The sequence below is a fragment of the Pangasianodon hypophthalmus genome, chromosome 8 (assembly GCF_027358585.1).
Source record: "Pangasianodon hypophthalmus isolate fPanHyp1 chromosome 8, fPanHyp1.pri, whole genome shotgun sequence".
Taxonomy (NCBI): Eukaryota; Metazoa; Chordata; class Actinopteri; order Siluriformes; family Pangasiidae; genus Pangasianodon; species Pangasianodon hypophthalmus.
In genome coordinates, this window is record NC_069717.1 from 5,831,472 (window position 1) to 5,847,841 (window position 16,370).

General features: G+C 41.3%; 1 protein-coding gene across 4 annotated transcripts; it reads left to right on the top strand.

The window, feature by feature from the left end:
- The first annotated feature begins 309 nt into the window (after window positions 1-309).
- On the top strand, window positions 310-15,450 carry brpf3b (bromodomain and PHD finger containing, 3b). 4 transcript variants are annotated; one of them, XM_026927894.3, is made up of 13 exons: window positions 310-899; window positions 2,832-4,375; window positions 5,109-5,265; window positions 5,471-5,602; window positions 6,425-6,553; window positions 6,893-7,205; window positions 7,799-8,077; window positions 8,422-8,976; window positions 9,460-9,541; window positions 9,967-10,061; window positions 11,784-11,875; window positions 13,175-13,329; window positions 14,078-15,450. In XM_026927894.3, the coding sequence occupies exons 2-13, from the start codon at window positions 2,865-2,867 to the stop codon at window positions 14,259-14,261; spliced, it is 3,684 nt and encodes a 1,227-aa protein (XP_026783695.3). In that variant the 5' UTR covers window positions 310-899; window positions 2,832-2,864; the 3' UTR covers window positions 14,262-15,450. The 4 variants fall into 4 exon arrangements, with proteins under 4 accessions (XP_026783695.3, XP_034162660.2, XP_026783696.3 ...); XM_034306769.2 differs by having other exon boundaries at window positions 339-454; XM_026927895.3 differs by lacking the exon at window positions 310-899 and adding an exon at window positions 1,273-1,778.
- The last annotated feature ends 920 nt before the right edge of the window (window positions 15,451-16,370 follow it).

Here is a 16,370-nt window from a genome sequence, read left to right on the forward strand (position 1 = left end):
AACATGGAGTTGTAATTATTCTCAGTGGATCTGAGGCTAGATTTTAAGTGATCTAGGTATTTGTTAATCAAATAACTGTGTATTTTTCTTTTACATAATTCTTGAAACCTGTTATATGAGAATGACACATGTATGCTGCAGTTTAGTGAAATGTTTTGCAGACTTTTGGTCATTTACGTGCTTTAAAAACCTGCTCATTTCTCTTTAATTCTGAGCTTGAGATTTACCTCAGTGGTATGCAGCGCCTCTGTGCTAACTGGCTAAATCTCTGACTGCAGCTGCCAGTTGCCAATAGTTGTATTGAGTGCAGTTGAAGCTAGCAGGCACTGCACCTTTCCCATGAACCATGGCCACTCGTACAAGCCTTGATGAACGCTCTCAGCTAGATGAATGTTAATTACAATTTTCTTTGTCTATCAGACGTTAAATAAATATCCTACAACATGATTAATAGGTAAAGCAGACGATGTAAATGGCCTGCTTTCTGTGAAGGGGCGTGTTCTTACTATCTTGACTGAAAGCCCCGCTCTCTCCCTCTGTATCAGCTAGCTTACTATCTAGCAAGCCAACGGCGGTACATTATGTGGCTGAAAATAGCCAGCTTAGCTTAGCCTGCTACTCATTCTGTCAGAGAAACTACGGCAGAAATCTGTTTAGATTTGAACTGTGTTCTGTTCTGTTCGTGTAAGGGGAATATACTTGCCTTTATGAGCCCAGGAAGACATTTCCACGACTATACCATGAAAGACTGAGGACATTTAAGGGGACATTTTATCGGCGAATTTTTACCGGCTTTTTCGGAAAACCCTCTGCTAGTAGGTAGTAGCTAGCGGGCGCGAAAAAAGCAGCTCTGCAAAAGGCTCACGCTCGATTTCTGGTGTTTCTGTTTTAAAGATAAGGTAATTCTGTACCCATTTGCTTGTTTGCAGTGTATTTAACACGTATTCAGTGAATGTGTTGCGAAAATGTAGCCTGTCGTGCGCTCGTCAATGTCAGTCAGCAGTTAGCTCAGCAACTAGCAAAACATTAGCCTGAATAATAGGTTTGCGGGCAGACTGATGTGAGTTTAGTCCAGGTTTTAAAGCTAACTAGATGACTACTGAGAGCCTTTCCAGTCTCACTGACACCGTATACGGTCTTGATAAGCCGTCAATTTATATACTAGAGTTTGCAAATGCGTTGTAATACACTGCTGCCACGAATAAATCGTTAAATTTCCGTGACAGTCCTGTTACCATGGACTTCTACCTGAAGTTCTGGTAGACCGTTAATATGGCTGACATTTCGTTCTAGAAATGAGCACGCGCAACCTACCCCGACTATTTAGCTCGACTGTGATTGGTCAGACGAGGACTCGAGGTGCGTTCTGAGAACAGTGATTGGCTGCTTCAGCGCTATTACGCTGTGAAAACTTGCTAGTTCTTGGCGGCGGTCTGACTTGAGTGATAAATTCTCAACAACTTTTACATAACTTTCTCGATCTGTGGATCAAAGTTCGGATTAGCAGCGATACAAAAAGTGTCAGACAACTTCACCCTAATATGTATCCTGAAATGAGTGCCATGTTAACCGATTAAAAGGCGAAGTGCCGGAGGCCTTGAGTATAATATCAAAGTCCCGCCCCCAGAGACGGCAAAAATAAAAACACACTCGGTGAACTGTCTCGCGGCCCGTTGACTAATCTTTTAACTAAATTGCTTTGTATTTGGCATTTTATAAACAGTTTATAGATGTAATCATCGACCTTATTGCGTTACCTCTCAGCGTGTAACGTTACGGTATGTTGCTAGTTCTTATTTCCTTTCTACAGTGTCAGGTTTGTGTTTGTTTAGGTTAGTTTTTGATAGTATAACTAGCTAGGTAACTCATTCAGTACATATTTTGATGTTATTATTGCCCAATACTCTGATTTTTCTTTACCGTTCCAAGCATAGACAATAACAGTTACTTTATTCATAAGTTTATGAGCTGTCCAAGTTGTTAACTTTTAATGTTTTCCGTGTGATCAGTCCTGAGTCGTTATTTTCCATTATTAAGCTAGTTTTACTGAGGTATTGTATTGAGGATACTCTTGTAATTACCTGTAAATTATATGTGTCAAAAAGTTAATAATATCTTTGAAACCTCTGTTGGATTTGTCACCACTTCCGGTAAGAAGCAGCGCGCGCATCGCATTTAAAGGCACATGACTTCATAACTGTAAACAAACACGTCCCGTTTATGATGCTCGCGCGCAGGAGGGTTAGTTACTGAGATATCCTGGTCGCCTAATTAAACCCAGCATGATACTTAAATATCCGGGCAATCTCTGTTTTGGACATTTACAAGTTACTGAACATTTTTTTAAAGACATAAAACACGTTAGGAAACTTTAGAAGTAGCGCCTAATCTGCAAACAGACACTGCTTTATTGTTGAGTGTATAAAAGTTTTTATAATTTAAGTCATAATCGCTGAAACTATGGCACTAGGGATGTACCAAACAAAAACTTAAGTATAGGTTTAAAGACATATACTGGCCTAAAATGCTGGATTTGATCAGATTTACCATATTTTCCGATCTGATTTATTAGCATGAAGATGTGTTACTGAAATTTGTCATAATTAGCCACGCTGCCATCAAACTGCTGTTTCACCGAACTTGTTCAGCCAGGATCAGTATCAAGTACTGGCCAATACCCTGAGCTTTGATATTGTATCATATCAAAAATGGAAAAAAAAAGTGGGATTACTGCATCCCTGTTTGGCACTCTAAGATCGGCTTTGCCTCGCTTGAAGGAGAGCTGCGATATCAGTTTTGGTTTTATATGTCTTTTTTATGTGTCTGTGTAGGTCCAGGCTCAGCGTGGCTGCGTAAAGGTGTCCATGAGAAAGCCACGCCGGAGAGGGGGCCTCCCCGGGGGTTTGGGCGCCAGGAAAAGCGATGCTGCTACACCTCGAGGTGGTGGAGCTCGGGGGGTTGCACAGCCCCGCTCGCCCTCCCCCTACAGACTCAAAGTCTCCCCGACACGAGAGACCCTGACCTACGCCCAAGCCCAGAAAATGGTGGAGGTGGATCTAGATGGCCGGCTGCACCGCATCAGCATCTTTGACCCGTTGGCCATTATCACTGAAGACGAAATGATGGCACAGGACATGGCTGAGTGCAACAGCAACAAAGAGAACAGTGAGCAGACATCTGCAACCATTGTGGCTAGTCCAAGCCGCAGGTCTGCAAGCCAGAAGGGCAGAAAGAAGGACTCCAAAAATGCATCTTCTTCCTCTCAGAACTCACACAGACATCATCACACGCAGCATAACTCAGCCCAGCAGCACAATAACACCTGCTCAGCCTTACCCGAGCCCACGTTTAGGGTTCTGGAGTCATTTGAGCCCATTGATGCTCCACCTCTCCCCACCGCCTATTATCGTTACATAGAGAAGTCACCGGAGGAGCTGGAGGCCGAGGCTGAGTACGACATGGATGAGGAGGACGCAGCCTGGCTAGAGGTGGTGAACGAGAAACGGGCATCTGAAGGCCAGACAGCTGTATCGGCGGACATCTTTGAACTCCTGATGGACCGGCTAGAGAAGGAGTCATTCCTGGAGTCGAGAATCCCTCAGAGTGCCGTGGATGAGGACGCCTTCTGCTGTGTGTGCCTGGATGACGAGTGCCTCAACAGCAACGTGATCCTGTTCTGCGACGTGTGCAACCTGGCTGTGCATCAGGAGTGCTACGGTGTGCCGTACGTGCCCGAGGGCCCTTGGCTTTGCCGCCGTTGCCTTCAGTCTCCCTCTCGGCCTGTGGACTGTGCATTGTGCCCGAATAGAGGCGGCGCATTCAAGCAGACGAGTGACGGACGCTGGGCACATGTGGTGTGTGCCATCTGGATTCCCGAGGTGTGCTTTGCAAACACGGTATTTCTCGAGCCCATTGAGGGTGTAAACAACATCCCGGCAGCTCGCTGGAGATTGACGTGCTACCTGTGCAAGCAGAAGGGCCGTGGCGCCTCTATCCAATGCCACCGAGCCAACTGCTACACGGCATTCCACGTCACTTGTGCCCAGAGGGCTGGACTCTTCATGAAAATCGAGCCGGTACGAGAAACCACAGCCAACGGTACAACGTTCTCTGTGAAGAAGACAGCATTCTGCGAGGCGCACTCACCTCCTGAGAAGGAGGGGTCAGATGACGAAGAGAATGGAGGGAGGGTGCTGGGCTGCCGGGCCAGTCGAGGAATGAGTGCCTATGCGCAGAGTCCCCAGCTGATAAAGTCTTCACAAAGCAATAAGAAGGGGGTCAATAAGAAAAAGAAGAAGGGGAAGAAAAGTCCAGAAGTAACATCCAAAAAAGCATCAACACCACTGGTCACCGTGCCCCAGATTCCCCCACACAGGTGAGTAGATCTGTATTCACACATAGAGATGCGTGATATGACAGTCAGTATGATAAGGTGTCTCACAATACACTTTTCTGAGATATTGTCGGTACTTTCAACATCTTGAGAGCCAGAACTTGGGAACTTTTTATATTCGTGAGTGATATGACAGGTGACCAACCACAGTCGTTTTTCTGTAGCTCATCGGCAAACATGCAAGATTACCTCGTTTACTTGCCATTCACAAAACCCTCTAATAACTTTTAAAGACTAGATTGTGTAAACCTTTTTCATTCCACTGACTGTATCTTCCTCAGACATTGTGATCTTCAAGACTTTGAAGCTTGTGGGCAAAAAAAGGTATACAAATGGTACCAGAAGTGGGTGGAGTGTCTAAGGCTAGAGACTAGTACCTTAACTCCATTATTACCCCACTGATGAATTTCTGACCGGATGTTTAAAATACTTTTTTTAACCAAATATTACCAACTTTTCTGTGTTTATCTTTAGGTGTCTGAACACATTTTTATGGGGATTTAAAAATGCATTGGTGTTTTTCTGACAATCCACTAGCATACAAAGTATTGTAAAAATATTGCAGGAATGTCTTTAAATTGATATTTAAATGATATTTTTATCATATTGCCCACCACTGTTCATTTCTGTTGTCCTTTCTCAGTATCTGAATTATCTTGTAAGTAGTCATACATTTATTTATATTGGTTTATTTGTGTATTGTTGTCTTCCACAGGTTAAACAAAGTTTTTAAAGGTATTATTATTCAAAAGAAGAATTATTTTATGCAGAGGTTGCACAATTATTGGTTACTGAAGCGTCAGTCACGTAATGGAGTACCTCTCATTCGGCGGTTACACTCGCATCTGCAGGCCCAGAGGAGTGCGGATCAGGTGTGTTTTTTCTGAAATATTTCAATATTTGTGTTTCGCTGTCAAGAAAACCAAGGAGTGTTGATTGGATAACCTTCAGTTATACTGCCAAGAACAACTTCACACTTTATGTTATTATGAAGAGTCTTAATGTGTCTTCCATGTCTTGGCCAATCTCATAGTGTGTGCCTTTTGTGTGTGTGTGTGTGTGTGTGTGCATGCACAGACCGAACCAGATGAGAAGGTCAGCGCTGTGCGAGAAGAGCTCAAATACTGGCAGAAGTTACGTCATGATTTGGAGAGGGCGCGGCTCCTAGTGGAGCTCATCCGGAAGAGAGAGAAACTAAAGAGGGAGCAGGTACTGTCAGGTTTTACCCAAAAAAAAGGACAAGGCTTAATTACTTTTTTAAATGATTTTTTTGCTGATGGTGGGTTTTAGTCTCAGAATTTGTTTTTGTGCTGCCTGATGCAATGTTCCTATAACAGCATGTTCTGGAGTGTTTTAGTTCTCTTATACCATAGCCATTTGCCACTGATTACAATTTTTATTAATTAAAGAATGACACTTTATACTTTCGTTGTTAGGTTTAATGCAAATTGCACTGTCCACTGAGTGAAAAGTGCCAACACTGGAGACGCCTTCCAAAAATGCTAAATAAACATCTTCTCATCGTATTAACAGTTACACACAAATCTGTTTATAGAGAGTCCCTGTGTGCCTGTGATATTTGCTTGGCAGCTGTTGACAGCACTTCTGTTATAGAAAATTAATCAGCATCATCTGACCAGTCAGTTTCAGGAAATCATCAGCACTGTGGTTTAGCCATTTTCAATAAACAGTAAACATAATGGATGACCTCAGGTGCTATGCCTTGCCTCCTGTGCTATTAAGGAATGCAGTTATTTCATTGTTTGAGCTGTTCAAACAGACAAAGAGCTGAGCAAGTATTCATTTCACCACTGCCTCTAACTAATGCAACAAGTAGTTTCGAAACCACTGTTGATATTGTTCATTTTCGTACTTTCTGTCCTTCCCTTACGTCTGGTGCATTCGCTATGCCATGGATGGTTTTAAACACACACAGTTCAGATTTTGACATTATTTTACAGTGCTTTTGGTGTCCATTGGGCATAGAGAGAGTAAAATTAGACTAATCAAGTCCCACTCTGTGTCGTGCAGGTGAAGGTGCACCAGGCTGTGATGGAGATGCAGCTGACTCCTGCTCTCATGCTGCAGCGCTCCACCTTGGACCAGCTGCAGGAGAAAGATGTAGCACGTATCTTTGCAGAGCCGGTCAACCTTAAAGAGGTACAGGTCAAGTATTATCACTGCTGAGAATTAGAGTGATGATCTAAGTGGAGGAAGTCAAGATAAGCTCCCCGTTTGTATGCAGTATCGTGAAACACTATTAAAAAAAAGAGAGAGAGAAGATTTCTGTATGGTTCACCTAATATAGGCGTAAATACTCTTTTTATGCCTCTGCCACATGGTCGTAATTACATCATAAGTATCGTGTATCTGCTAATTATTTTTTCTGCGCGTGATGAGAACTTTGATCCTTTTTTCCATGGGGATCAGAAAAATTCATTTATCTCGGGGTACTCTTTCTCTCTTTCTGCCTGTAATGGAATTCTCTGTGCATCTCAGGTACCAGATTACCTGGAGTTTGTCTCTCAGCCCATGGACTTCTCCACCATGAGGTCCAAGCTGGAGGCTCACCAGTACCGTACGCTTTCTGACCTGGAGACTGACTTCAACCTCATGATCTCCAACTGTCTGCTCTATAACGCTAAGGACACTGTGTTTTACAAAGCAGCGGTGCGCCTGCGGGAGTTAGGGGGTGCGATCCTGCGCCACGCACAGAGGCAGGCTCACAACACAGGGCTGGACCCTCACACGGGCATGCACCTGCCAGAGTCACCACACAAAAACGACTACTACCGCTGCACGCTGGAGGACGGTGAGTGGCAGGGGACAAAACATATCCATCATGTTAGATCTGTGTGTATCAGTTTACTTGTCTAATTTATTCTCTTGAACAGTAACAGTCAAGGGTATGTAATATGGTATACATTTTAATGAAATATGGTGAGTACTGTGAAATGAGTACTGAACTATTCTTTTGATTTATCTTTGTAGTGTCAGATATTACTTCTTTCTAGATATAAACACTCAAAATAAAGTGTAAAAAAATATATTGATTATTTATAGGACAATAATCAACCTCGGCATGGCCTGATGCAGCCTAATATCTAGAAATATTTGCAAATCTAGATATGCAGAACCCTAACTCATTTATTCAGTGTACCATCTACCACTACAAGCTGCATAACAATCTCTTATGTATTTTCACAGGTTTTCTTTGTCTCAGTGCAGATATTCAAAATATATTTAGACATTTCTATTTAGACATTTCAGGCACAGAATAAAATTATGCCATGAGAGAATTCTACAGATTTCAGTGTTACATGGGCCTTAGGTTGCAGATTTGCCAAAGAAAGCCAGCTGAGTTTTTGCTCATGTACTCATCAGTATAGTGTGTATATTGTGCAGTGGACACCCTGCTAGACCCAGAGAACCGGCTGCACATGACGGTGGAGGACCAACTGAAGGAGCTGCTGGATAAGCTGGACGTGGTGACGTCAATGCGCTCAAGTGGGGCCCGTACACGTCGCATTCGGCTGCTACGCAAAGAGATCAACAATGTCCGCTACCGCCGTAACTCTCACCTGTCTAACGGAGACGCCAAAGAGGAAGAGCAGGATGACGACGAAGATGATGAGGACAAAGACATGGACGCTGAGAACAACCTGTCTTCATCCTCAGACAAAGGTTACATTAAAGATTGATAAGGGTTTAAAAACTAGATAATGTCTTTTGCGAACCAGCCCAGACCCAGGCATATGTGTTAGTCAAGTGTCATTAAAATGTAAAATACATAAAAATGTAGTATCTTTTGTGCCTGTTTTTGTTAATGTATTATATTTTTTTCCAAACAGCCACATCTAGATATCCCTTATTCAGTGTAACAAATTTGTATAAATTTGAGTTTTAGGTGACTTTAATACATTTTGAACAGTATTCAGTATTTATGCAAGCACAGAAGCTTCTTAAGCTTCTTATGTATCATCTTAGATCCACCCATTAACTAATCTAACTCCTCTTTTCATTTCTAGATGATTGTAAATCCACACCCCCTCCCACCCTTGAGCCCTCTGGTCTGGCCTTATCCCCTCCTCCTGGAGAGACCCCACTGGATCCCCCCACTCTCCGGCCAATGACTGATCCTAAAACCATGTCCCCTCCTGAACCCCTCAAACCAAGCACTGAGAGTCCAGATGCAGATTCAGAGGTCGATGGGGCCTCTCAAAACTCAAGGGTGCGAGAGGCCCCACCTGTGTTGTCGCCCAGCGAGGGGAAGCTGCTCAATGGCGTGTCAAACACTGAATCTCCTACACGGCCTGTTTCAGGAGGAGTGGGTCGCCGCACCTCCATCCTGTTCAGAAAAGCGAAAAATGGCGCCAAGCTGCATCGTGACAAAGACAATCAGCTGCAGAATGGTGAGAGTAGAACACCGCAGCACCCTACCGCTCCAACTACCACTACTACCCCTCTAACCACAGAGGCAACGGTTCCACCCATTCTCACCCCGGCCAATCAGAGAGCTCGCAGCCGCAGTGCTAGTCCTGAGGAGCAACGGGAGAAGACCCCACCTCGCTCTATAGAAACCGGTATAACTGCTAACTTTTGTAATGACTAATTTGTACTGGAATGAGTAATTGTAGAATTACTTAAGGCATTAACCTTGATCTTTCGCTGTACTGCTGATTAAGAAATGATGGAAGAAATGTGTTGCTAAAAAAAATGCTAGAACAAATACAGCAGCCCTAATAAAGGCTATTTGAAACATAGCCAAATTGTGTATAATATGAGTTGACTATAACAGCTGTATTCATCTTACTATGTAGGGACTGAACCAGTAAAGAACCTGCTGTTAGTTGCTGTTGTATTTGTTGCAGAGTTGTAATGATTGTAACGATTGTCTTATTGGCTTATGACCATGTAAGAAAGTAGGCTTGCACTGCGTGTGGCTTTCAACAATGTAACTAACAGAGAGTCTTTAGTCATAGTTTAAGAAGGGGTCTGTGGTTTTGGCAGTTGCTTATCTCTTTGGGCCTTACTCATTTCTAAAGAAGTTATTTTTGTGTTCACAGCTCTCACAAACGGATTCAAAAAGCACAAAGATGGTGGTTCAGACTCTGACAGCAGTTCTTCACCCATACTCAAAAAGGAAATGTAAGAGACTACTATGCTAAAGTCAGTCTAGACTATAAAACAGTGTCATATCCTTTCAGGAGAATTCATTTGAGTGTGCAAAGTGGTTAAAATTTGTGAGTGCTGTTCTTTAGCTGTGTTCCTTTAAATAGCTTTTAAAAAGGTAAGAAATTCTGAAGGTTTGATCTGAACATGTGATAAGCAAGTATTATTGTGTCATGAGACATAAATGCCTATCATGTCAAGGGGCTTCTGTGCATATTTCCTGTTGTCCAATGGCATTTTATTCATAATAATTAGAAAAATCAAACATCAGATGTATTTTTTAAAATTTATTTGTCTTTTTTTTTTTTTTTTTTTTTTTTACTTTATTGTGTGTTTGTTTTATTTTTTTATTTTAAATTGTAGTCTCATGTCAGTAACAGATGACCTGTTTATCTTTGTAGTACATTGCCACCAAAAAAAAGTCGAGGAAAACCTGCTTTGTCTAAAGTACCATTCCTAGAGACTGTTAATGGAGATTCGGACTACACTGGACCAGGTAAGATGACGTCAAACTACTGACATCAAACTTAAACAACAGGCTACATATGCAAATATCGATTCAAAAGTACAGTACTCGGCATAAATGAGTACACCCCCTTTGAAAATTAAGATTTTTACCTATTTCTCAGTGAACACCAGAGCAATCAGTGGAGTTTTGACAAAACTGAGTTTTATTAATCATCTGTTTTATTAAGAACATCAGAGGTTGGTCACCAACTTCATTAGGATAAGAAAATAATACATTTTATTCAAATGAGATGTTGTAAAAATGAATACATCCTACAACAAATTCTACAAAATCTAATATTTTGTATGGCTTCCATGATTTTTAAGAACAGCACCAACTCTTCTAGACATGGAGTGAACAAGTTGGCGACATACTGCCACGTCTGTCTTTCTCCATTCTTGGAGAATGAGCTCTTTCAGAGCCTGGATGCTGGATTGAGAATGATGCTTGACCTGTCTTTTCAGAACGACCCACAGGTGTACTATTGGGTTGAGGTCAGGTGACATGCTTGGCCACTCAATCACTTTCACCCTGTTCTTCCTCAGAAATGCAGCAGTGACCTTTTGGGTTATTATCATGTTGAAAGAGTGCCTTGGAGACCCAGGGCATGGAGAGATAGTAGCATCTTATCTTTCAGTATTTCACAGTACATCTGTGAATTCATGATGCCATTAATTAAATGCAATTCCCCGACACCTGTGGCACTAATACTACCCCACAGAAGAACAGTGCCACTGCCATGCTTTACTCTGGGTACCATGCCTTTTTCGTTGTACTCTTCCCCCTTCCGACACCATACGGTTTGGATGCCATCAGTTCCAAAAAGATATACCTTTGTCTCATCAGACCAAAGTATGGAGTCCCAGTATTCCTCACCTTTGTCAACATGTGCCCTGGTAAATACTAAATGGGCTTTTTTGTGCATGAGCTTTAGCAGTGGCTTCCTTCGTGGACGACACCCTTGCATGCCACTCCTCTACAGCGTACATCGTATTGTGTCTCGTGAAACAGTCACCCCAGTTTGGCTTTCTATAGCTTTAGCTAACTATGATGAATTATCATGGCGACTTTCCTCAACTCTTCTTAGCACAGCTTCCATGGATGGCCTGGAAGTCTCGGAGAGCTTGCCACAAGTCCATCCTTTTTGAATTTTTTAATCACTTTTGCTACTGTATTCTGACTGATTAGCACTGCTTTACTAATTTTCTTATAGCCCTGACCTTTTTTGTGTAAAGAAATGACTTTCTTTCTCAAGTCTTGTGACCTTTATCTTCCACGTGGTGCCATTATTGTCAGCATTGAATGGGAGGGGATTTAATGGTTAAATACAACTCTTAATTGTCAATTATCTGGCAGCCACCTGTGTGATGATTGATTAGACTGTTAAATGTCTCTGTTATTGAATTCCCATTAATTATCATTTTAGCAAGTTTCACTCCTAAAACCTTCATTGGGGTGTACTCATTTTTGCACCATGGTCTTAAATGATTTTGTTAAAAAAAAAATCCAGTTTTGTTTTTTGTACTGACAAATCTCATTTGCCACCAATAAACCAGAGTTGCTGGAATATTTTATTGTATAGTATCCCACAGAAAGTATTACTTCTCAAGAGAGACAGATGATTTTCTGAAATCTGTTGGGATGTACTCATTAACACTGAGTACTGTATTTTGATAGTCTTTATTGTGTCTATGTTCTTCTCTTTCTCAGTGGATATGCTGTCTATAGAAAGTGATGCAGAACCCGAGCCTCTGGACCTTGTGTGGGCCAAGTGCAGAGGATATCCGTCCTACCCTGCTCTGGTGAGAGATGATGCTCTGCAGCTTTTTAGTTACTTTAGTCATATTTACTCCACTGTAGACATGTGCATCGAGACTGGAATCCTGTAGGACTCAAGAAAAGACATGGGTGTTGGTGGCTCTTATTCTGATGCCAAGGGAGTCAGATATGAAGCCTGTGGGACAAATAAGTCCAGGCTCATGAACATGGGAGTGTATTGGAAATGTGATGTACTATATCTGGTGTAAACTGGTTTTTACTCATTCAATCCTTTATTCATTCATCTTCACTAACTGCATTATCATGGTCAGGGTCACAGTAGTTTACATTTTGGTTCAATTCAATTCAGATTTATTTATCTAGCACTTTTACAAAGTGCACCATTGTTACAAAGCAGCATTACAGAATCTGGATTTGGATTTAGATTTAGATCCCTAATGAGCAAGCCAGAGGCGACAGTGCCAAGGAAAAAACTCCCTGAGACAACATGAGGAAGAAACCTTGAGAGGAACCAGACTCAAAAGGGAACCCATCGTCTTTTCGGTGACGCAGGATAGTGTGATTATGAGTCATTACTCATCCACAATCGTATACTATAAAGTCATATACTATTGAGTGTTTTGAAAGGATCCTTAGTGTGAATGTCAGAATCATTTTTTACTTCATTAAAGTTTTTAGCGTTGAATCTATAGTATCTAACTGAATTTATCCAGTGAATAATGAATAAGACCTGAGCATAGACTGTTTTCAGTAAGTGCAATCTTTAAGTGAGACCCTCCACAGCAATCGTTAGGGTATCCATGTGGTACCATCCACAGCAATCTCACAGCAAAATTTAGGCTATGCATGTGGGGCCATTGTTAGCAGTAGTAGTAAAATAGAATCAACTAAGTACATTAGAAACTAATACAACTGCAGTAGTGGGCAGGATTGGTCAGAATTCCTTCAGGAGTGAGCGTGAGTGGGATTGATAAAACAGTTCAGAGTACACCTCCACTCCACTGTACAACAATAAACTTGCAACATTGGTAACCTTCTGAAAACATCAGTCATCAGTAAAATCTGGCAAATGTCTGTCACCATGAGATATAGTGACTAATAGTGACATTTTATTTTTAAAAATTGCTTGCTTGTAGGTGTTTCATTCCAGTAAATTCCAGGTTTGTAGAGATACAGTGAAACACTAATCCTAGTTTTAACATGCTAGATTTATTTATTTATTTATTTATTTATTTTTTAAAGTTCGGTACTGAGCTCTAAATCATGCCTATGGTGTTTGACATGTACACCGTGTGGCTAAATTTTCTTTTTCCCCGCGGTAGATCATAGATCCGGACATGCCAGAGGAGGGTGTGTTGCATAATGGCGTGCCCATCCCTGTGCCACCTGCGGATGTGCTGCGGCTCGGAGAGCAGAGACAGGAGGAGGCTGGAGAGAAACTCTACCTTGTTCTCTTCTTTGATAACAAGCGCACCTGGTAGGACCAGTGTAGATAAAATCTGCATAACTTTCACTGAGAGCAATATAGAACTACACAGGGAGGATTTATTGTCATTTAGGGCTGGCTGATATGACAACGCAATCAACTGTCATTGTTTACCAACGCGTGACTAACAGTACACAAAGTCAGCAGTGGAGTGATGTGATCTTACTGTGGATCTCTGGGTTATGTGGTTTTTAAGCCATGTTTAGACTGAATAAACTTGTAAATTGCCTTTTAGTTTCAGACATAGCTTTTGAAATGTATGAGACAAGATTCATCTGTGCATCACTTCTTAAAATATATGAGCTGTAAATAATGTAATATTTACAGCTCATATATTTTAATATTGGGCTGGCTTACTCTTTAAGGAATTCAGTTTTGCAGCAGATGGTGCTGTAGCTCTTAACCAAAAACATATCAGAAAGTTTTCTGGCCAAGTGCTTAACAGTATTTGCTTACCTTTTCATTTATTGCATTACAGGCAAAAGTGCAAGGATTCAATAATTTAATTAGCTGGAATATTTTTAGTAGAATATTTATTAATAAATCTATACTTAAGTAATCCCAAAAGTGGAAAAAAAACAGCATCTTGACAGTCATTATATGGCATCCCTGGAGCAGTAAAGAGTAATTACAGTTACCACTGCCCCAAAATGTGTACAGTATATAATTTAAATTAATTTTGTTGTATATTCAGTTGTCTGAATATACTGTCTCACTGGCTGTGTTGTTGCCATCGCAGGCAGTGGTTACCTCGGGAGAAGCTGCTGCCGCTTGGAGTAGATGACACGGCGGACAAACTGCGTCTGATGGAGGGCCGAAAGACGAGCATCCGCAAATCCGTGCAGGTGGCCTATGACCGAGCCATGATCCACCTGAGCCGAGTGCGCAGTGACCACGGCTTCATCGCTTCCAGCTACCTGTAGACAGGATTCCTACTGCGCATCACTACCTGAGCTCATCACTACCGCTCAAACAGCATACGCACAGACGGCTGCTTGCCAATCCTCTCACTCTACTAGTCTCGTAGAGTAATATTGAGAGGTGAAGTTGCTTGAATGCAAGTTCAGTGCATTTCTTTCCAGTGTCAAGAAGGAGTTGCAGCCATGCTTTGTTTTTTTTCTTATTCCTCTTACGGTCTGGGTGGGTTAGAGAAAAGATTTTTAATGAACGTAACTGTGAGTGTTTTTTTTTTAAATACTAGTGTCACTTTAAATCCCGTGGTTTTGAGTGTGGACCGTCTGAAGGCTGGATATAGACATCTAACGGTATCTGTTCTCTGACAACGATTCGCTTAATACAAAGGAGTGAATGAATCAGCTGGCAAGTGTGTGCGAACGTGTGAATGAATCACTGCCATTTTTCTTACGATAGCTTTTTACTTTTTAACGTTTTACAAACCACTTCTTGTATATTGTTAAGACACTCGTGTATATAACTACTTTTTTATCATATGATATTTAATTTGGATCTTGTGTATGAAATCAATCGCCTGGATGTATGAAGAAATTAGATCTCTTCTGTACATATTTGTTTAAAAAAGAAAAAAGAAAAAAAGATCAGATCACTGGCTTGCTGCAAAAGTGTATCCTGCTTGTCCTCGACTGTGTGCGTACATTCAGTTGCAAGAAAAATATATACTTACAGTTTATGTCTGATTTGCAGCCAGTTGTCTGTGGTTAAATATTATCACTTTTTGATACACAGAAATGTAATTTATTTATGGAACACAAAGAAAGAGAGAGAGAGAAAGAGAGAGAATTAAATTATATATTGGTTGAAGATTCAAATCAAAGCTTATTTAAGGTAAACTATTGAAATGGGTTTTAAAAGAAGATGGGCTTTGTGACCTTGAGTTAGTTATGTTAAGCTTTTAAAATGTATGTGCTGTAAGGAAGATGTTCACAAACTGTTAGACAGTAAAAATTCCTTTTTTGCACCACGAAGCACAGAGCCTGTATTTATTATAGAACGTTGTTGAGCTTGTACCTGTTTATAAGATGTTGAGAAGTTTTACGCTTGTATAAACTGCAGATTTTACCTACTCGCCAAATATCCTGTCTGAAACAGTATTTTCTCATGTCGGGGAAATAAATGTTCTATTGAAACTCTTAATTCTCATATGGTTTTATTTATAAGTCTTACAGGAATATTTTGACCTTCTTATTCTTACTAATCTCATCATTCCTTATCGCACTAGTGAAATCTATATGTACTGTATATGTAGACCAATTAGGGAGACTGTATGACTCCGCCTACTTAACACAGCAGTGTCTTTGAACAAAAGTGGCCCTCAGTGGGTGATAAAATGGACCTACAGAGGTATGGAGAGGGCCCTGTGCCAGAGTGAAATGCAATCACATCTGTGAAAAAATGAAAAAAAATACACAAACTGTTCTGATTTACAATATTGACTTGCAGAAAATGTACGACACAGAAAAGCAAAACCTTCATTGCATTGCTCTTGTGTTGTTTTATCTCATCAGTGACAAACAATTTTCATCAGTGTGTTGTCATTCCACACTTAAATGCAACGGCTGCTGCCGTTAGGGGTTGCCACAGCAGATCTTTGGTCTGCATATTTGATTTGGCACAGTTTTTACACTGGATGCCCTTCCTGACCCAACCCTCAGTCATGTGCAACCCTAACCCTGGCCTTGATTCGGACCCGAGCCGTGGTGGTGAGAGCACCGAGGCCTAACCACTAATCCTCCAGGGACCCCTACTAAATAAAAATAATAAAAGTGTTAAAAAGACTGAAAATGCTAACAGCTCACAGCAGGACCTAGGAGTTACGTTATTAATTTTTGGTCATGTTTGTCCCCCAGTATGATTACATCTCTATCTGTCACTCACTCTTCTCCATACAGAGGTGGTGTGTTTAGGTTAATGTATGGTTTAGATGTAGCATTTGTGAGCTTTGACCCCCTGCTACGGCGATACATGTGCCGTCTAAACCTACTGCATTTTTGTGTTTGATCAGACCAAACATGAATAAATTTCACCCTTTGTGCCTTTTTCATAAAAAAAGGAAT

Coding starts and splice junctions, on each gene's coding strand:
- brpf3b (XM_034306768.2), top strand. CDS start 2,221: ATGATGCTCGCGCGCAGGAGG. Junction 7,206..7,798: donor CCGCTGCACGCTGGAGGACG/GTGAGTGGCAGG, acceptor TATATTGTGCAG/TGGACACCCTGCTAGACCCA. Junction 11,876..13,174: donor ATCCGTCCTACCCTGCTCTG/GTGAGAGATGAT, acceptor TCCCCGCGGTAG/ATCATAGATCCGGACATGCC.